The sequence below is a fragment of the Akebia trifoliata genome, chromosome 10, assembly GCF_017979445.1.
Source record: "Akebia trifoliata isolate Shusen 1 chromosome 10, ASM1797944v1, whole genome shotgun sequence".
In the NCBI taxonomy this organism is placed as follows: Eukaryota; Viridiplantae; Streptophyta; class Magnoliopsida; order Ranunculales; family Lardizabalaceae; genus Akebia; species Akebia trifoliata.
The window spans coordinates 6,725,148-6,747,096 of record NC_141384.1 but is presented as its reverse complement, the minus strand read 5'-3'; the positions used below and the strand labels follow the sequence as shown (position 1 = coordinate 6,747,096).

The 21,949-nt window shown below is 33.7% G+C and overlaps 1 protein-coding gene across 1 annotated transcript; it reads left to right on the top strand.

Annotated features, from left to right (window-relative positions):
* The first annotated feature begins 4,489 nt into the window (after positions 1-4,489).
* On the top strand, positions 4,490-21,195 carry LOC147392999 (GATA transcription factor 24-like). The gene is made up of 8 exons (XM_086455461.1): positions 4,490-4,798; positions 4,895-5,261; positions 9,092-9,178; positions 9,315-9,409; positions 14,380-14,505; positions 19,609-19,714; positions 20,624-20,698; positions 20,805-21,195. Exons 2-8 carry the CDS (start codon positions 4,980-4,982, stop codon positions 20,844-20,846), a joined length of 813 nt encoding a protein of 270 aa, XP_086311587.1. The 5' UTR covers positions 4,490-4,798; positions 4,895-4,979; the 3' UTR covers positions 20,847-21,195.
* The last annotated feature ends 754 nt before the right edge of the window (positions 21,196-21,949 follow it).

Genomic DNA, 21,949 nt, shown 5'->3' with positions numbered 1-21,949 from the left:
TGTGTGTCAAAATATATAGTAGAAAACAAAGAGAAGGGAAGGTTATTGAAGGTTACATGTTCGGGTAAACGATATGATACAAATAAAATAAAATAGATTATTCATAAAAAAAGATTTAAGAAGTTGTAAAATACTTTGGAATTAATGTATCAAAGATACCGATCTAATAAACAAAAAAAAAAAATCATATTGATTAAGGGTCTCATATGCTATGTAGGAAGAAAAAGAGTAGCTTATTGAAGATTACATGTTTGGTGCAATGAAAGATATACACAATAGAAAATAAATTAGTAATAGAAAAGGATTTGACAAGTAAAATCTTTTAGATTTAATGTACCATATTGATTATGTGTGTTGCACAATGTATAAAGAATAAAAAAAATAATAATAATAAAACTTATTGAATGTTACATGTTTGGTTCAATGTATGATAGAAACAAAATAAATATATTATTAATTAAAAGAATATTTGGTATGAGGTATGGGAAAAAAACTAAAAAATGAAACTTATTGAAGGTTACATCCATGTTTGGTTCAATTAATGATACAAACAAAAGAAAATAAATTATTAACAGAAAAAGATTTGACAAGTTGTAACATCTTTTGTAATTATAGTATTATATGTATTGCTTTTAAATTTCAAGAAAATAACCTTTCTATATAAACCCAACTTAGGATTGTAGATCAAGCATTGAATTATTAAATTTTGTGTTCTTCAATTAGTCATTTCTTGTTATCTTGTGTTCGTCATGTTTTTTCACTTATCGATGCAAATCTTGATTGTTGGTCTTTGCATTTCAATCTTAAAACACAAGTTCGTTGTCACTTGGTCTAATGCGGAAGCCCGATGAACTTGTTTGCAAAAGAAAAAAAAAGACGTGAATTTTTCCATGGAGTTGAATTATTTTAGAGAACTGATGTTGCCACACCAGCTTTTACTAATGCCACACCAATTCTTATGTAAATTACCAAAGAATTGCACACAGTTGACGTGGCAATAATAACTCTCTTATTTTTATTATTATTATTATTTTTTAAACCTTTGGGAGACTTTGGGTATAATTTATGAATTATTTGGGGACTTGCTAACTATGCTTGGGAAAACGAGTTCTATTCGTGCTACTCGAATAAATAAAGAAAAAAAAAAAAAATAGGCAAAGCATGCGCAAACAGTAGCATACCTAGTCCAAAAATGTCATTTAACTTTAATCATAATTTGTTATTTTACTGAGCATAAAATGTAAGAGGTCTTCCTCCCTCAAAATGCCATGTGGCACAATCAATTGTGCTCACTAACCCCATAATATCCCTACAAGCACGAGTTTGGAGACCCTTGGAGAGTTGATACCCCCACATTCCTTTTGATCCACCTGAAGACATCTCAATATGAGTATTTTTGTAAATTTAGAATGTCTTAATTACACGTGGACCAATAAGAATGTGGGGGTATAAAAAACACTCCATTTATTGTTATACCTATAAACTAAACTAAAGGTTTAGCTTAATTATATGATGTTAAATTTAAATATTTAATGATCAAATGAATGACTAATAATTAAATTTATCAAATTTAATAACTAGAACTCGCTGATAAAGTTGTCTTTTTTGTGTATAGGTCCAGTTTATAAGGTTAAAAGGATCAGCTGAATGTGCTAAAAGAATTTTTAGGAGGGTATCGATGCTTTTGAACCGATAACTAATTGTTGCCTCTAACGACGTTCTCAAGGTGTTTTGAGAGGAAGGGGGGGGGGGGGGGGGTCATGTAAATTCAAAATTAATTTTCTTTTTAAGATGATTAGTTTTATTAACAAAATATCATAAAAATTTAAAAGAGTAATAATTATTTTAATTAAGATATTCAAACAAAATGTTAATCTTTTAATGAGATAAATAGAAATTGGTAGGTTTTCTAATGTCAATCTCTTAATGGTGGAATAGGTACAGATGACAGTGTAGGGTCTTTTTTAAGTGGACAGAAAAGGTTAGAAGGCAAACCTTTCAGGCAGGCAGGCTTGTTATGATGGAGTCATGCCAAGTTGTTAGATCATTGATGGGGCTGTTAAAGGTTGTCAAGGTCCCATGATGTCGACCTTGGCGTGAAACCCTTCTCTTCATTTTCATGAAAACTACTCTACTTGTGTACTCTTTTTCTCCCCCATGGTTTTTTCCTATATTTAAATGGTGGGGTCTGCTGCCATTATATATACTAGAGTTTGGTAGGCACGGCGGTTCTATTCGAGATTTGGAGTAGAAGAAAAAAGAGAATAAAATTAAAGAGGATAATATTGGAAAAATGGGGAAGACAAGAGAAAAAAATAATAAAGTTGGAGGGACATCACGAAGATGACAAGTAATATGCAAAATGAAAAGGTATTTTTGAAAATTAGGATAGAAGAGGAAAATTAATAAAACTAGAAAAGATATCATTGCTAAGGGAGGAGTAGAGAAAAGTCAATAAATTTAATTTCTCCTCCAAATGTAATAGATTAAACCATACCCAACCTCCTTGGGGGTTTAAAGATTGAGACACAAAGAGGGGTAGGGGTTGGTGTGGGACTAAATTCATTCTTATTATGTCGAATTAAAATTCAGTATCAAACAAATTGGTTCGTGGTTTGGCTTGTAATAGGTTCATGGAAATAGGGAACCTATTGCTTTGATCAAATTGTTCTTGTCAATAATTTTGGTCAACATTTGAGATACCACTTGTGTTTTCAAACTGATGATATCTGCCCTTAACCCAAGTCTCTTTTTCTGAGACATAAATGACCTAAACTTCTTTTTCACAATTATCTCTACAAATTAGGTGGGTTCCAGGGGTGGAGCTAGTAAGGAGTTGGTGGAAGCAATTGCCCCCCATAGAACTTTGAGACACTTTTATATTTTTAATTAATTACATATCCCATTTGTCCCTACTCCCTTACCTCTCCCCTTTCACAATTATCTCTATAGGTGGGTTCTAGTAGGGGTAGAGCTAGTAAGGAGCTGGTGAAGGCAATTACCCCCGTAGAACTTTGAGAGACTCTTACATTTTTCAACTAATTACATATCCCATATGTTCCTAATCCTCACCTCTTTCCAATTCCCCCCTCCGGCCCTCATCAATTTTTTGTTGATGACATTGCCTCTTGACCGAGCCTTCTCATATACTAATTGGAAATGATCTAAATATCATTTTCTTCAACTTTTAACTAAAAATCTTTGAATTTTTTACTAAAATCATTCATCTTCAAGTTTTTCAACTATGCAACTAATCATAGTTTGCCCCTACTACAAGAAAATCCTAGCTCAACCCCTAGGTTCCAGAATAGCGATCACGAATTCAATCCAACAAATCAAGTAATATAAATTTTATTATAATGATAGAAGGGTTTGTATTGTTAGCACACAACCACATTAATTAATGTTTTTGAATTATAAATATTCCTTTTTTACCTTTAATTTTTTAACTACAAAGCCCAAGGTTTGGGGCTAGACATGGAATGAACTTGTTTTGAACAAAGAAAAAGAGAAGCCTGGACAAAAAGGTCAATTTCCAAAAATTTCAAAAGCATTATTAAGGATGACCCCACACAACAAATCATCACCACAGACGTTTTCCCTCCAATCTTGATTAGCCTATGATCAGTTTGATTGGTGGTTCCTGGCAGCATTATCCATAATGGGCTTAGCCCATAATAGAAAGCTCAAATTCAACCAAAAATGGGTTTAATTGGAATTCAATTCTGAATCTTAAATTACAATTTTACCTAGCTAAAAAATCTTAATAATTAATTAAAAAATGGGTGGTTTACTTATACCCCTCAATGTTTTTGTTGAATATTTGAGATACCTCAGGCCTTTTGAAATTGATGACATGCCCCTTGACCTTGGCTTCTTTAATAAACTAATTTAGAGTGACATATATGCCCTCATTCAATTTACAACGATAATAAACTCTAAAATCTTGTTTTTCCCAAAATTAGTCATCTTCAAGCTCTTCAATCTCAACGGTAAATTACTTTTAATCTAGAGAATCTCATCTTCAATCCATTATTTTAAACTTACCCTTTGTATTTCTTAAAAACCCTTTGATTTTTCTATTTAAAATACATCTTTTTTACTTCAAAAATCTTATCTTGTTGTTGATGTTCGAAGTTTGATATAGATAAAATTTTAAGGTAGAGGAGGAGGATATGAAGTAGATAAAATCTGTTGTAGAGCAGTGTAAATTTTTTTTACCCAAGATGTTGAAGATGAACTTGATCTTGAGAAGGAAAGTTACATGTGGAAGACGAAGGTCTTTAGGTCATTTTCAACAAGCCTAGTAGGGAAGACCGAAGTCAAGATGCATATTATCAGTTTGAAAACATAGGGGTATCTCAAACCCGGAAAGAAATTCTTCTATACGAGATTATATGATATTATGTTTGTAATTATACGCAACATTATGGGCAATATTGTAACCTTCCCTCCCATTATGGAATCTAATCTCACCCGAACCCGATTCTCCCAACTTACAGACACATTTGACATTTATGAGCTTTCCTTGGACACTCTCCAGTTCTTTAAAACCCTAATTCGATCTCTCGAGATGCTTGTCCGTCGAAAAATCTCCTGAATTCTTTGAATAATTAGAGTTTTACTGTTGGAAATTATCTCCCAAGATCATTAGAACCCTCGAAACAACCTTCGATTCATCGGTCTGCCAAAAATTCTTTTTGTTAGTGTTCAGACCCTATAAATATCCGATATTTAGTATGAATCAGGACAAAATCATGAACATGTCTGCAATTTCCGAGATTTATATCCTCGACAGGTATTTTGGAAGAATTAAGAGAGGTTTAAAGCTTTAAATTTTAGTTATTGTTCGATTTATCTTTGGTAGACTGATCGATCTGTTACTGGTGTGAAGGTGAATCAGCCAACAGTAATAAACCGCAACGACAGTTCTCTCTCTCTCTCCATTAAGAAACCCTGTGAATTTGACGCACACTGTGATGACACATTCAGGACAAATCAACGAAGTTCACATGAGGGATCCTCAAGTTACAGTCGCTGAAGCTCAGCCAATCCATGTGCATTACATGCAAGATCATGATCATGGGAGTGGGATGGATGATGATGATCAAGATGATGGTGGGGGCAGTGAGGGAATGGAAGGAGATGGGCCGTCCGATCCTGGAAATGGAGTAGCGGTGGCACGTGGCAATGTAGGAAACCAGCTAACTCTATCTTTCCAGGGTGAGGTGTTCGTGTTTGATTCCGTATCTGCGGAAAAGGTGACTCCTTTTTCCCCTTTTATCTCGTTTGTTTTTTGTTTGTTTATTTGCTCTTTTTTATTTTTTATTTATTTTAAGAAGCTCAATTGACCTACTTGTACTTGTGATTATTGTTTATTATCAAATTGTGTATCTCTGATATTTGGGACATTTGTTTTCAAGCTCTTAGTTAACAATTTGTGTTACATTTCATTAATCGGATAGCTCTTTTCTCTAATGGGAAGGAATACGTATTTGTGTACAAGGTTTATGTGATTATTAGACAAGGGTGGAGTATCAATTTGCTAGCATTTTTTGTTCCTTTTGGAAGGAGCCACTCTGCAATGATCTTTACGAATGTTACTAGATGCACTTTGATAGATGCTCCAAATGTTTCATATTTATGAATGTGTTTTAAACATGGTTTTTGAACTCTTCCGAGACCGAGACGTATCGCCCGAGTTAACTCGGTATCGGAGCCCAACGAGACCAACTCACAAAGTGTTATGAGACGACTGCGTATCGTGAGATAAGCGAGTCGTCTCGGACGTTATTTTCGATTATCTCGGGCGATACGAATGAGACGACGCAATAATGGTTTAACTCGCGAGTTAAATGAGACGTATCGGACGAGATTTTGAAAATCTCGTCTGAGTTAATCGATACAAACGAGTTAAAGCCTCAACCCTCAATTCTTTTACTCCGAAATCGATTTTTTTTAATTATATATTTTTTGGATTCATTTTTTTTTTATAGGAATTATTTCTAAAATTTTTTCAGAATTTTTCAGATTTTTTAAATGGTTAAAAACCATTGTCTCAACGAGACAACTCGAACGAAACAAGGCGTATCGTCCGAGTCAACTTGGTATCAGAGCTGAACGAGACGAGACGTAATATCGAGTTAAAAACCATGGTTTTAAAAGGCTTAAGCCTCAAGGCGTGAGGCTTAGCCACCATGCCTCAGGCTTAAGCCTTTTCAAAATTATTTGAGGCTTAAGCCTCGATCTTGGCTTGAAAAAACAAACTGAACCTACATTTTTCTTCTTTTTTATTTTGCTTTTCTTGATTTGTTTTACTTATTTACCCTTCTCAATGTTATTTATTTGGTAAAACTTTTTAAGTTGGGGTGTTTTAAGGTCAAGAAACAAAAGATTTAAGAGAGAAATCTCAAAACCTTTCTCTTAATCCTATTTTCTACTTACACAAAGATTTCTTCATTGTGCTTTCAATTTTCATCCAAGTTTGATCTCCTCACTTGCAATGAGTTTCTTACAAAGATTTGCATCAAATAGAATCATCAAACCAATACTTTACTTGATATTTAAGGTATGTGATTATTATGTGTATTTTCTTTATGTTTGTGTAAAAAAAATTAAAGTCTCATATTTTTCTCTTGTTTTGTGTTTTGTTCCTATTATTGCTAGTGGATGCTAGTAATTAGGGGTGTCAATGGGTACCCATTTAACCAAAACCGAACCGGAACCGAAAACCCCAGTTTCGGTTCCGGATCCCTTTTTATTGGAACCGATTAGAGTCGGATCTAAAATGGAACCAAACTGATAGGAATCGGAACCGTTAGGTTCTATCCAATGGGTACCAGGAACCGATTTATTTTGTCATTTCTTTCCGTACTATAAATGATTTAAGGTATTTTTTTATTTCAAAATAAATGCATGTTATATAAATTCTTCATATAAATTATCGATTGGATCTTAAAATGAGTTAATCTTCTAAAAATTTATTACTTTTAACAAAGATAAAATTTTATTTTTGAAAAAAATCAATAATTCGTATCTTTAGTATAACAAATTATAACTAAGTTAATAATTTTGTTGATAGTGTGTTAATTTTTTAAAGGAATGTTTTTATATAATGATTTGGAATGCTTTTTTTCTCATTCGATTCTTGAGAACTGAAACCGATGGGTACTCGTGATTTTTGGAGGTTCCGGTTCCATCTATTTTGGAACCGGACCCAAAACCAACAAGAACTGGAACCGAACTAGATATAATGGTTATGGTTCTAAGTTCCTTGGGAACCGAACCAGAACCGACCCATTGACACCCCTACTTGTAATGGCTAGAGGAAGTGGTAAACTAGTGAGTAGAGGTATAAGTAATAGAAGAGACCCCACTTGAAAGCATGAGATTGAAGTTGATGGGCCAAATACTGATTCAGGAAAGTCGTATGTTTATGTAGAATGTGTGTATTGTTCTAATGTAGTAAAGATGGGTGACCAAACTGAAAGACCATCTTGCATGCACAAGAAAAAATGTTGCTTCGCCCATGCCTACTTGCATTTGATGATGTTAAAAAGAAGATGAAAGCTTATCTATTGAAGGGATGAGATTAACCAAAACTATTTTGAAAGTTTGGAAAATGAATGGGCATGGTATGTTGACCGCCATAAAATATTTGCTTCATTTCTATAGTTTTTCAATTTCTTATGAATTTTTTTTTATTTTTTATTTATAAAATTGTTGAGGCTTACGCCTTGTTATGCATGGAGTCTTATGCTTCACTTCAAAAACCCAAAACGCCTCAAGTGCGCCTTGGGAATTTTAAACCACTGTTCAAGGGTCTTGATTTTTTTACAATATGGAGCTTGGGCATTTTTTTTTTTTTTAAATTACAACAAAAAATCTCAAATGGAGTAAATTATCTCTAGTGGAGTCATCAAGTTGTAGTTATGTGGTTTTCGACTAGGAAAATCCCAAAATACTTGAAAATTTGGAGTCGTCACTATTCATTTAGTTATTGGGTGTGAAAATTTGAAAACTATTTAGTGTGATGCCATTAAAACCCTTAGTGTGATTCCAAGGTAAATCTATTATTATTATTATTATTATTGTTATTGTTAATGTTGTTATTATTATTATTATTATTATTTTCAATCTTTTTTTTTTTTCCTTTGATTATCTGTTTTGAACCCATCAAGAATCCTCTCGTCCCATCAAGAAATCTATCCAATCCTCCTTTCACCACAAACACTCAATACCATTAATCTTTTATACAAATCTTCCTTATATCCTATTACCTAATCCTATCTCATACCCTTAAACCTAATTACAACACCCAATTGCAAAATTTTGCAATTACCCTTTAAAATAAAGCCAATTGGCCTTGTGAAACATTTCACAATGACAAATAGAACCTTTTATTGAACCCCCTTTTATAATTTTTTGATTCTTGAGAACCGAAACCGATGGGTACTTGATAAAACCTTGGTTGTCCTACATCAGTTCTATTTGTGTGTAGAATGCACACTAAATAAATTGCATGTGATGCCTAGAAAGTTGCTGTAATGTCTAGCGCTTTAGTATGTAGACGATTGCTTGGCGATTAGCACATGCCTAGAATGTGACCTCCATCAGGGGTCCTGATTAGGTGATGTAGTCGCCTAGGTGAAGCTTTGACTGCACAGTTCTATCTCTAAAGCAGCATGATCTGTATAAGCGAGATGTCGTTTCCCCCTTGGAATCATACATTTTTCTACTTAAGTTGAAGTTTGATTCAACCCAACATGGCGTAGCAAACCACATAATTCTAATCTCCACATGTAATATTCAATTGTTCTGTTACATCCTTTAGAGAAATATGTTTGAAACAAGCAAAATTGAAGCTCTTTTGGATGCTCTCTGAAATTGAATATGCTATTGGGTAATTGCTTTGATCTTCTTTTTGACTTTATATCATAAGTATAAGTAGAATGTTAGATAGTACATGTTATACATCACATAAAAATACCTGGCTGATGTCAAAGATTTGGTGATATGGATTACTCTTCTCCTTGGTGCCAAATTTGTTGAATAAGATGGCCATAATCATGCCTGCATAATGTTCCTGCAGGTTCAAGCTGTGCTTTTATTGTTGGGGGGTCGTGAAGTACCTGCTAGCACTCCAGCGATCCCGATATCATCCCATAATAATAATAGGGTATAATCTTTATGTATCTGCTATGTTGATCTGAAAAAACTATTGATTTTATGGATTATTTTGTGCCTTTAGCCAATTGCTCAGAAGCATTCAAGCAGGGCTTTTCTGATGTTCCACCTCTGTTTAATGTTCCCAGAGAATGGCTTCTTTAATGAGGTTTCGTGAGAAGCGAAAGGAGCGAAATTTTGATAAGAAAATTCGTTACACTGTACGTAAAGAGGTAGCCCTAAGGTATGAGACACACATTAATCCTTACTTCTATACCCTCTTGCATTCTTCTTTCTTATTTGACGTATAAATTTTCCACTTGATAAGTTGGCATTAAGCTTGAGTGCTAAAAATATCATCTATTCAGAAAAATGTCTTGATTTGGTTCCCATTCAGGTTCTTAGAATTTCATGGGTGGTGTAGAGACTAATGTGGTAAGTTATGTCTATTTTACAAGTGTATCAGCTACTTCTCAGACATTAAAAGGCTAAAACCATTAAATTTCGTGGCCAAGTATTGAATGTGGTCACTTTATTACTAAATGAGCATCTGGAATTAAGAAAGTAAATTGGGTTCTTGCATTGCATCAGTTAAGAAATCGGGTTTTAAGTTTTAACCACAAACATTTACTTCTAATTCTTGTTTGTTTCAACGTCTATGGGTTATGAGGGGGAGATTATAAAGTCATACTTCGAGAGGACTTGTCAGTGTATCATTTTCTCTTGATCCTTATTTTCCTCATCTCTTGTCCATCCCATTTCCTCTTTAATTTATTCCCCTTCCACACCCATTTTATCTTCTTCTAACAAAGAAAGGACACATTATGGAGAATTTTTTAATTAAATGGTAATACATTATATTTCTTATGTATCTGTGATTTAGATTGGAGTGTGCATCCATATTTGAAGAATGGTGAATCATTTTCAGTTGTTTCTTTTGTTTTCTCCTTCATTCAAAGCTAACTTTCCCGGTTTACCTAGTATGTGTGGTTTGTAGGGTATTGTATATACCTGGGGGATTTGGGCGAGATATTGTGGTCTAAGAGGCTAGTTGCCTCGCCCCTTCTAGTTGGGCTTACGGGTCCAGACACCTCGTCATAAAAAATCTAATTCCTTGCCAAGCCAGGGGGGACGATAAAATGCCCTTCCTTTATGATCGAATCTCAATAAATGAAATTTGTTATCACGCAGTGTAACAAGCAAGAAATGAAATCAAAGAATTGTATGCCTACTGCACCCTCTCTTTCAATTGAGTAGATCACCTAATACCTTTCTTCTATTTTTTTGGCAGTGAGTAAGATGCAATTTGTTAGGATTCCTTTCACACATTATGCAATAATTTTTTTTTTTTGCCAATATTTGTCATTATGCCCACTAGCCGTACTCTAATAAAATGCTAACAAAGTTATTTGGAAAAGAAGGTGCCAACTTATGAAGTTGAATAAAGTCTGTGAGTGACACTACTTTACCCCTTTTGATAGGGACATTAAAGCTTGAAGAGTAGATTTTAGTTTTTTGTTTTATGGTTTTGTTTTTATGTTTTTTGGGCTTATTTTCATGTTTTATTAGTCCATGATCTTAGTATAAATATTTAGGGGTAGTTTGGTAAATTTAGTTTGTTTTTTATTTAATTTGATAGGAGTTGGAAAATTAGGAGAGAGAATGTTACGAAATTAGGTTATTTATTTGATATTTTAGTTTGATTAGGATTTTTTTATTATTTTCTTTATATATATATATATATATATATATATATATATATATCTTATTAGAGTTTTTTTTTTATTGAAGAATTTGATGAATAAAGAATGGATTTCTTTCATGGAGTGAAGTGAGTTATCCACCATTTTTGGTGTGATTTAAAGAAACCCTTGGTGTGATTCCAAGGTTCTTTCTATCCCTTCTCTTTCTTTCTTCCAATGTTTATTTTTCTTTTTATTATTTTCTTTGAACTTTCTTGAATTCTTGATATTTCTTTCTTAATTCTTGGTTCTTGAAACGTACAAACCTCAACCCTTAATCCTATCCCCTTTCCTTTAACCTTCATCCAAATCGTAATTTACAAAATTTTACATTTTACATCTCAATAGCCAATTAGGATTTTGGAAATCCTTTTTTTTATTTTTATTGTCGCCTAAATCTTTAACCCAATTCCAAATCCCAAATCAGATTCTCTAAACTCCCCCACATTTTCTTTTCTTTCTTCATCACCGTGCATCAAATTTGGTGTCAGAGCCTAGGTTCAGGCGACAAAAATTAGTAGATCGCATTGAGGGGAGATGGACTCAATAGAAATGTTCTCAGATAAGTTGATAAATATCCTGTCAAACTTACATCAAACACAACTCTTGGGCATGTTTTCATTGTGTTAGTGATCGTATTATACAGAAAAACGAAGAGCACAAACAACAACATGAAAATTGATATGAAGAGCTCAGACAACAGAATTTATGTAGCAATTTGAATTGGGAGAATGAAACAAATGTGATCAAAGTTCATGCACCTAAACACAAGGTGAGTAATGAAGAAATTGAGCAAGAAATCTATAAACCTGATTCAAGTGAGAGTGAGATCGACAAGTGTGAGGCATCACTATTGGATCTGGAAGACGAATATATGCCTGAAAAATTTGAACAATTGGAAAAAGGAAATTGTTGGGTTGCTACATTTCGTACTGCTTACACAGGTTTTATTCCATGAAAAAGAAAATGTAGATAATATTTTGGATAAACCAATGAATTTCATTATGCATGGAGCATTTCAGAGTGTCAACTTTAGTTTTTGCAGAAAATGAGAGTCCATCGATTATTTATTTGGTTTGATGATATCAATTGGAGTGTGGATAGTGCATTGATTAAGAAGCAAGTCAAGATCATATTGCACGTGGACAATGGACTATAGAGACTTCATTTACTGGGGAATTACCACAATTTTATTTTGTCAATGGCGAAATCTTCCCAGTCAGGGAGAATTAATGGGGACATCAAAGCTTGAAGAGTAGATTTTAGTTTTTATCTAGTTTTCTGTTTTAAGATTTTAAGATGTTTTTAGGGCTTGTTTTCATGTTTTATTGGTGCATGGTCTTAGAATAACATTTTGGGGTAGTTTGGTAAATTTAGTTTGTTTTTTTATTTAAGTTCATAAGGGTTGGAAAATTATGAGAGAAAAGTTACGAAATTAGGTTATTTTTTCGGTATTTTAGTTTGATTAGGATTCTTAGATTTATTTTCTTTATATGTAGATTGTATTATGATTTTTTTTAATGAAGAATTTGATGAATAAATAATGAGTTTCTTTCATGGAGTGAAGTTAGTTCTCTACCATTCTTGGTGTGATTCCAAGGTTTTATCTTTCTATCCCTTCTCTTTTTTTCTTCTAATCTTTAATTTTCTTTTTATTAGTTTCTCTTAACTTTCTTGAATACTTGATTTTTCATTTTTAATTTTTAATTTTTAATTCTTGATTCTTGAAAGCTACAAACCATCAACCGTTAATTCCCCTTCCTTTAACCCTCATCCAAACCATAATTTACAAAATTTTGCATTTTACATCTCAATAGCCAATTGGTAATTTGAAAATCCTTTTCCTATTGTCGCTCAAATTGTTAACCCAATTCCAAATCCCAAATTAGATTCCATAACCACCCCCCACATTACCTTTTTTTTTCCTCATCGTCTTGCATCACCTTTGGTTCAATACCTGTCTTGTTATGGATTGCTTTGCAAAATAAATGTGGACTGTCAGTCCATGATGTAGACCAATTGTAATTGGGAACTCATCATCACCTATCCATTGGTCCTTACACTTGTCACAATCCCCTTTGTGTGCGTACTACATACATGTCCTTAATTATGTTATCATTTGATACTCTCTTCTTTCCTAATTCACACCAAATTAACTTTTTCGTATGCTTTCTCTTGGTCAATAACAATCATATGAAGGTTCTTCCTCTTTTATCTATACTTCTCTATCATTTATATAAGTGGGAAGATTGCCTTGATAATTGATTTATCCGGCGCAAAACTAAATTGGTTCACTAATATGTTGGTTTCTTGACTTAACCAGTGCACAATCACTCTTCTCCATACTTTCTTAGTGTGACTCATGTTTAATACCTTGATCGTTGGAACAACTCTGAATGTCTTCTTTATTCTTATATTAAATATAGGTGTAGGGTTCTTTTTCTCCATTGATCTGGCATCCATTTAGTCTTTAAAGTTCTTTATGAAAGAAATAACTAACTAGGTACAAATGAAAGGGTGCCCACAATGTCTTGGGTGCTTATATTCACCACTCGAGAGTCAGTGGTGCTGCATTTATATGACAAACATTTATCTTAACTTTCTGGACCTGTTATTGGGAGGGGTTGATGGTCAATTGGTTGTAAAAGCGAATACATCAGTGGACATCTTTTTTGGATCCATCCAGAATGATTCAATAAATAATTCTTCTCTAGTCATTTTTTTTTCCATACCCATCTTAAATGAACGGATGAATTACTTATAAAAAAAAATGACCGGATAAATTAGCAAGTAATCCGGGTTTGTGGGGTTAAAAGCTCGACAATTTACTGTGTGCAGTTTACTTAGTCCTAATTTTTCCTTTGAAAAGATTTTGAGGTTGTATGGTTCAAAGAAACAAGACATTATATTTTTCACTTGTTAGCATCTATGTTGGGTTTTTTAGCAACTTTTTTTTGGATACAACCAAAACTCTATAAATGACCTTTTGTTGCTATTCATTTTACAGTTTCTCATTATAGTTATTATTATTATTTTTTTGCTTTTATGGTCTTAATTTTGTATAATGCTTGCTTTTACTTGTTTCTCATTTTGGACAAATAACTATTGTAATAGTGAAATTTAATAAGATGCTTTAAAGGAAGAGAATTCTCTATGAACTAGGAGTTCCTGTTTGTGCCACGTCTTACAAGATAATCCGTGACATCATTGACAGATTGTAGTGTGTGGGAAACAAATTGGTTCAGACTTTCTCCGGTTCTCTTGTCTACGTTAACAACAGCTAACCCTGAAGGATTTGAGCCTGACGCTCAGTGCACTTGATTGCATTTGCCTAATCATCTTCTATGATGTAGGAATCCTAATTAGTCATCTATAGAATGAGCTCTATAAACAGAATTTTGATGCTCCATAATTTGTAATTTCAGTGTTTTAGTTCTATAATTCTTAAAACTACTTGGTAATTCTTTTATAGGATGCACCGGCACAAAGGTCAATTCACATCTGCAAAGATTATTCCTCCCAATAATGCTCCATCGATATTAGATTGGGATACTACCCGTTGGGGTTCGGACACCAATGGATCCCAACAAGGGACTGCGTAAGTATTTTTATTTTATTTTTTGGCCAATACATGTTATCTGTAGCTACATCGCATCTTATGTGTTGAAGAAAAAAAAACGATAAAATATTTATAATCCTCTCAGTTTCAATATAGTTACCATATTTAGTGACTAATTGAAAAAAGGTCGTGGTTAAATTGTGACTTTCTGTTTTGATCAAAAAAAAAAAATATTTTGTGTGACTTTTTCTTTCACCTATTAAATTACAACATTTTTAATGAGTCGCAGTTTTTATGAAGTTAATTAAATTGCCAACTTATCATTAAATTGTAAAAATGAGGAGTTGAATTTGAATATTATTTAGGTAATCTTGGGTATGCCATCTTTAGATAAAATTTCAAACTCTGTAGATCCAGCCCCAGATGATACACAAGAAGTGGTTAGAGATGAAATTGAATTTGATAATTTTGATTGGTTGATGAATTCTAACTTGGATTTGTAAGTATAATCTTTTTATATTTTGAAAAATATAAACCTTTGAATGTTTGTGGATCTGTGGTTACCTTTTGTGGATATATGGATGATATCAATATGGGGTTAGGTGATTGTGGGATTTGGTTATATAAGGAGAATACCACTTAATAAGAACAACTATGCATGGGATAAAATGTGTCAGACCTGGCTTGGATCTAAATATTTCCATATTCAAATCTGGGTTTTTTTATACCTGATCTGAATCCGAGTCGGATCCTACTAAGTAAGACCATATCTAAACCATTTTGTGCTCACCAGAACAGGATCCAACCCGACTTGACACGAATTGCTTGATTCGGATCAGGTCAGGTTGGTAATTGTGGACTGTTTGACTTTTTTCCCCTGCTTTACTTCTTAGCAAAAAAGAATAAGATTATACTAGTATTCTATTTTACCCCTATAACTCTTTCATTTTATAAGAATCCATGTTGTCTTGCCCATACTGAAAATAAGGAGCTTGCCTTTTTGTTTTTCAAAGTAGAAACTTGATTGTTACTTTTCATTTATTAGTGTTGCAGATGCAGATTTGAGTGTAAGACTCTCATGTGGAGTCTGATATGCCCACGTAGAGAACTTGATTCACTTGCTATTGGAAATAATCTAGTTATTTCAGTCCTAGTTGTTTTTAGTAATGGCTTTTATTTTTCTATTTCTTATGTGTAATGGCATTTTTTTCTTTTTACTCTTTTATTAATATAAATTCTTGCCAAGTTCTCAGAAAGAGACTTGACAATTATTCTTCTCAATTCTTCTTAGTATTAGAGCCAAGGAATTTCGTTCCCTCTCCTTGATTCCCCTCTTCGTTTTCACCCCTCCTTATTCCTCATTTTCTTCTCCACTTTATTCCCTAGACCTTAATACCTAATTTAGATTTAATGCAATATTTGATTTAGTTCTTTCTGATGTGTGGAGGTCTGCCCCTGTTACTGTTTTTATTGGTCATAGATATTATGTTACATTTATCGATAACTATTCTCGTTGTACTTGGGTTTTTGATGCATTCTCGTTTTGAGGTGTTTCCTATTTTTGTCAATTTTTTTAAAATGATTCAAACTCGGTACAATATCACTGTTAAATCTCTTAGGTCTGATAATGGGGGGAATATATATCTGATGAGATTTGCTCTCATCTTCATGAACATGGTATACTTCACCAGTTGACTTGTCCTTATACTCCTGAACAGAACATAAGAATCACTATGTCATAAACATTATTCGATGTCTTCTTCGAGGAATATTTGTTCCTAAGGCATGTTGGAATATGACAGTTCTTAATAAGGTTTTTTTATTAACTACATTCCAAGTCGCACCTTAGAGGGACAAGTGCCTTTTCATGTCTTTCAACCAGATAACATATTTTTCCCTATTACACTTTGAGTCTTTGAATGCACGCACATATTTTGTTCAGGACAAAACTCTTAATCATACAAAATTGGATGACAAAGTTATTCGGTGCATTTTCTTGGGTTATTCTTCTATGTCAAAAGCGTATCAGTGATATGATCCAATTTTTCACCATGTCATACTCTCTTGATGTTACTTCTTTCGAAAATGTTCTATACTTTTGTACCACATCTACTTTGCAGGACCCATCTCCTATAGTGTTGCCTTCTCCAATTTTTTTTTCATCTTCGTCGACGCTTAAGGTCTACACTCGTCGCCCTTGTCCTCCACCTTTGCCAACCTCTTCCTTAGATTCAGGTATATCTTCTCCTACCTCTATACATATACTTAGCCTTATCTCTTCTATTTCTGACTCATTTGCTTATTGTCGTTAGCAAAGGTAGGTGGGGGTGTGTGACTAATCATCCTATTGCCCAGTTTATTTCCTATTAGGGTCTTTCTTCCTTTTGTCAGGCCTACTTTGCAGTCACTAATTCTATTCGCGTTTCTTGGTCTGTATCAGAGGCTTTGCAAGACCCTCAGTGGACTCACTATTTTGCAAAAAAATAATACTTGGGAGTTCGTTACCCTTCCATTTGGAGAGCGGACCATTAGTTGTAAATGGGTCTTCACTATGAAATATCTTGTCGATGGGATTGTTGATCGGTATAAGGCACACCTAGTTGCTAAGGGGTTTTCACAAATTTTTGGAAAAAAATTTGGTGCCACATTTGCTCCGATTGCCAAACTTTCCATTGTTCGACTTATCTCTTTAGATGCATGTTACTCATGACCACTTCACTAACTTGATGTGAAGAACGCCTTTACGCCTTTCTAAACGGTGATTTGACTGAGGTTATTTATATGAACCCCCCTCTTGGGTTTCTTCTTCAGGAGGAGTATTCTAGGAAGGTATGTCATCTTCTGAAATCTCTGTATGGCCTGAAGCAGTCCCTGCCAGCCTGGTTTCAGCGTTTTTCTGAGGTTATTTTATCTATGGAGTTTTCAAGATGTCATTCAGATCATACCTGCTTTATTTGTCGAAGAATGGATGGTCATTACACCATTATCTTGATTTATATGGATGATATTATTGTAACTGGTGATGATGCACAGTAGATTGATAGAGTTAAGATGCTATTGGTCATGTTTTTGAGGTTAAGGATTTTGGTCCACTCAAGTACTTCTTGGGGATAGAAGTGGCCCGCTCTCGCCGTGGTATTTCATTATCTCAACGTAAATACACATTGGATGTTCTTCAGGACACTGGGGTGCTTAGTTGTCATCCTGTTTTTTCCCCTATGGATCAGAATCATCATCTTCATGCTAACTCTGGTGATCTTTTATCAGATACTTCTTCTTATCAGAGACTTGTAGGTCGTCTAATTATCTGACTAACACTAAACTGAACTTGTCTTTTATAGTTAGTGTGGTTAGTCAATTCATGCATACTCCGCGTACTTCTCATCTTGATACCGTTTATCGCATTCTTCGCTACTTGAAGTCACGTCCTGGTCTTAGGCTTTTCTACTCTTCCACTGCTCAGTCGCATTTGTCTTGTTTTATATATATTGATTATACTAGTTCTCTTACAGATAGGAAATCTACCTTTGGTTTTTATACTTTTTATGGTGATAACCTAATCTCATGGAAAAGTAAGAAACAAAATGTGGTTTCTCGTTCTTTTGTTGCAGCTGAGTATTATACCATAGCCCTTGGCACATGTGAGCTAATTTGGCTTCGATCTTTACTGACGGAGTTGGGATTTCTTGTTTCTGGTTCTTCTACTTTGTTCTATGACAATAAGTTTGTTATCATGCTTACTTCTGACTCAGTTCTTCACGAAAGAACTAAGCATATTAAGGTTGATGTTCACTTTCTCAGGGAGAAAATTTGATTTAGTGATCTTCAGACAGTTTTCGTACCTTCTTCAGATTAGCTTGTCGATATGCTTACGAAGTCTGTTGGTCCTTGTAGCACTAATTCTCACCTTGTCAAGCTGGATTTAATTGATATATTTGTCTAAACTTGAAAGGGAGTATTGGAAATAATTTAGTTATTTTAGTTCTAATTAGTTTTAGTAATAGTTTTTATTTTTCTATTTCTTATGTGTAAGGGCATTTTTGTCTTTTTACTCCTTTATTAATATAAATTCCTGCCAAACTCTCAGAAAGAGACTTGACAATTATTCTTCTCAATTCTTTACTTGCATGTGCAACGAGCTAGAACATGTGAAGGAGTATTTTAAAAAAAGTAAGAAGGGAGTTGAGAAACTTGTAATAATTTGCTACAAGTATAATGTCACTTACATTTAGTTATATTTTTGTAATAAATATATAGTAGTCATTTACTCCCGAGAATGTCAATTATTTAAACAAAAAATGTGTTCTTTCTTGTTCAAATATAAAATAGTAATATTTTATATTACTATGAATAGGGGGATTAAAACTTGGAAATTGATTATGTAGATTTGAAACTTGAAATTTTGAAATATATGTTAATTAACCTGATTTTTTTAAAAATATTCAATGTACGCAAGGATTAAGGTTTACTTCTTGTAGGCCAGCTGGGTGCGCCCCAACATCTGAAAACATTGGTTTGAGTATATATATCTATATATATAGGATTAGGATCCGTATACACATAAAGCTACAACGTGTTTTGTCTTATATGGGCAAAAATGTTTGGAATGGGCTGATTTTTTGTGAGGATGATCTCTATGGTGAGGAGATCATCCTTGCCAAAAATCAGCCTATTATGAAACTTCTAGCCCCATGTTTACAAGTTGAAAAATTTTAGACCGTCCAATTTTTGTAAATCAATTTTGATGGGGTTAGAAGTTTTGGAATGGGATGATTTTTTGCAAGGATGATCCCCTCACCATAGAGATCATCCTCACAAAAAATCAATCTATTTCGAATCTTTTTAACCATATAAGACAAAAACGTTGTAGCTTTATGAGTAGCTTTATGTGTCTACGGAACCTGACCCATATATATATATATATATATATATATATATATATATATTTTTTTTTTCCCTCTCCTTCAAGTTGACCCTAATGAGTAACAATAGATTCTATTGTGGTGTTTAGTCTTGTCTTCTGCATGCATGATGTGCTATGCATCTCATCACAAGTCGATATTTCTATCTAGAAACATATTTTGTTCCACACTGGTGCTTTCATATTTAATTGATTTTTTTTTCCTGAAATATTGTTTTCAGCTGCCATCACTGTGGCATCAGTCAGAAATCTACTCCAATGATGCGACGTGGACCTGAAGGACCGAGAACTCTTTGCAATGCGTGTGGGCTTATGTGGGCAAATAAGGTAGTAGATGCGAGGAACTTGTTTTAATTTTTTCGACTGTCTAAATATCTATTCTATCTCAGCTAATCGGTCAACTGTTTGTATGATGGATGTAAATACCATCACCTAGCACTTGTACAGTTATTACACCACAATTTCTTAAATTATTTATCATACCCCAATTAAAGATTAAATACACTCTTCAAAAATTACAAAGGTTTGGCTCAAATTATGATCTCAAACATTACAAAACATTGTAGCACTTGTTGAAACAATTTCTGTAGTTGTTTACAGTTATGATTAGGTTCATATAAAATCCTAAACCCAACAAATAGAATTCTAGCAAAAAAAAAAAAGAGTTTTTATTGGCACCCCAACTTTTACTTATTCTGAACCATTCACTTATTTTCTTTATTTTTAATTGGGATGTAATAAGTAAAAGTTGGGGTGCCAATAGAAGTTCTCTAAAATAATCACAATAGTGTTATCTCCATGTTTCTATACCACAATTCAACTGAAGAGGGACAGAAGTTCATAAAATAGTTGAATCTTCCAGGATTTTCTTGTCTGTTGGGATTTTGTTTGTAATCTCTCGAAGCCTTAGGTTCTCTTGGAGAAAATTTTCTGTCTTTGTTTGCTTGTTTTCTCTTTGTAAGTCATCTCAATTTACCATATGTATTTATTTTTTCCCTTATCTATCCCAAAAAAAAAACAGTTCATAAAATAGTTGAATTTTCCATGTAATAGCTGCCTCAATTTTTCTTTTCCCCTAAAAAGATAATTTCTACTGTTTTGGTATTTTTAGCAAGGCCTTAAGCATGCATGCAACTTATTAAAAAAAAAAAAAAATTTGTTATAAAAAAGAAGAAACTGCTAGCTTCGTGTGCCAATTTTTTTCTCAATGTTCAATAAATCTTTTGTGACCTGCAGGGAACACTGAAGGACCTCTCGAAGGCTACAGCCGTGCCTATACAGAACAACCCTTCCTCAAATTCAAAAGGGGAGGTTAGTGACCTATCAATTTGGTTTACTTATATCCTTTTTGAATACGATTTGTGGCATGATGGAGATTTACCCAGTGTTTTCTTTCTTTCCCCTTTTGATTTTGCAGAACACGGCTACTGTCAACGCGGCAAATGAGGATTCCTCATGATAACTAATTTCTATCGTGGGCCCTAGGAAGGGATGTATATGAACCGAGTGATGGGGACGATCTCATTTCATCCCCCTCTTTAGATAAGTTTTAAGGTTTGCTCCGCATAATCGATTAGATATGACATGGGATCAGACAAATTCAGATAATTTATATGTGCACTCACTCTTTAGATAACGGTGGGTAGGCTAACTTATTTGATCAGTCTGAAGTCTGTACTTCCAGAACTGGGAACTAGGCAAGTTTCCGGTGATGTTATGTGGCGATGATTTCCTTGTGTTTAATAGCTCAGTTTGGTCTACCAAACTGTACGATAGAAGCACTTGTTATTGAAATTTGATTTGCCCCACCTGAGCTATATCCTAGGCCCTGAATCGAGCTATTTGGATGCTCATGCCATGCCCATCCAATCCTTTCATTTTACTGGGTTGTCGGCTCTTTTGCTAGAGTTCGTTTCTGCATCGTTGACATTAAAATGCAACTTTGAGGACGTGGGTTGAAGTTCGACTTACCTGCTCAAAAACATATTAACCAAGTTTGGATTTGGCGATTGATCAACAGAAGTTCAGATTGGTTAATTGGGATAGGTTTGTAAAAAATTTGAGGGAGAATTTCGGAGTTTTATTCAAATGAAGTTTTTGGGTTTCTTCATGAAATACATCACATAGAAGAATCTTGTCCTAGATATTTGAGTGATGAAGAAAATAAAGGGGAATTTTTTACTATTTTCAGTGATAAATCACCGAATTGCCAATTTAGTTGATGAAAATAATCGAATTTTATGTACATATGAAAGGCTGACTTTCGACCATGGAACCTCTGTGGGTAAGCGGGAATTATGTGATGAGAAACATTTTCCTAACTTATAAAAGATTTGAGCCTTACCAAGAGTCGTTCTGCAAAATTGCATTACCACTTCAGCCATACTGTTTTTAAAAAACTCAGATATAAAAAAAATCGGAAGACAGCTTTTTTTTATTAATTAATCAAAGGTTGTGAAAATGGATGGCTACCGAACTTCCACGTAACTTTTAAACTTAAAATGGAAAATCAATGGTGAAAAGTATTTCTTTTTTGAGATTTTTTTTTTCTTCAAAGTTCGT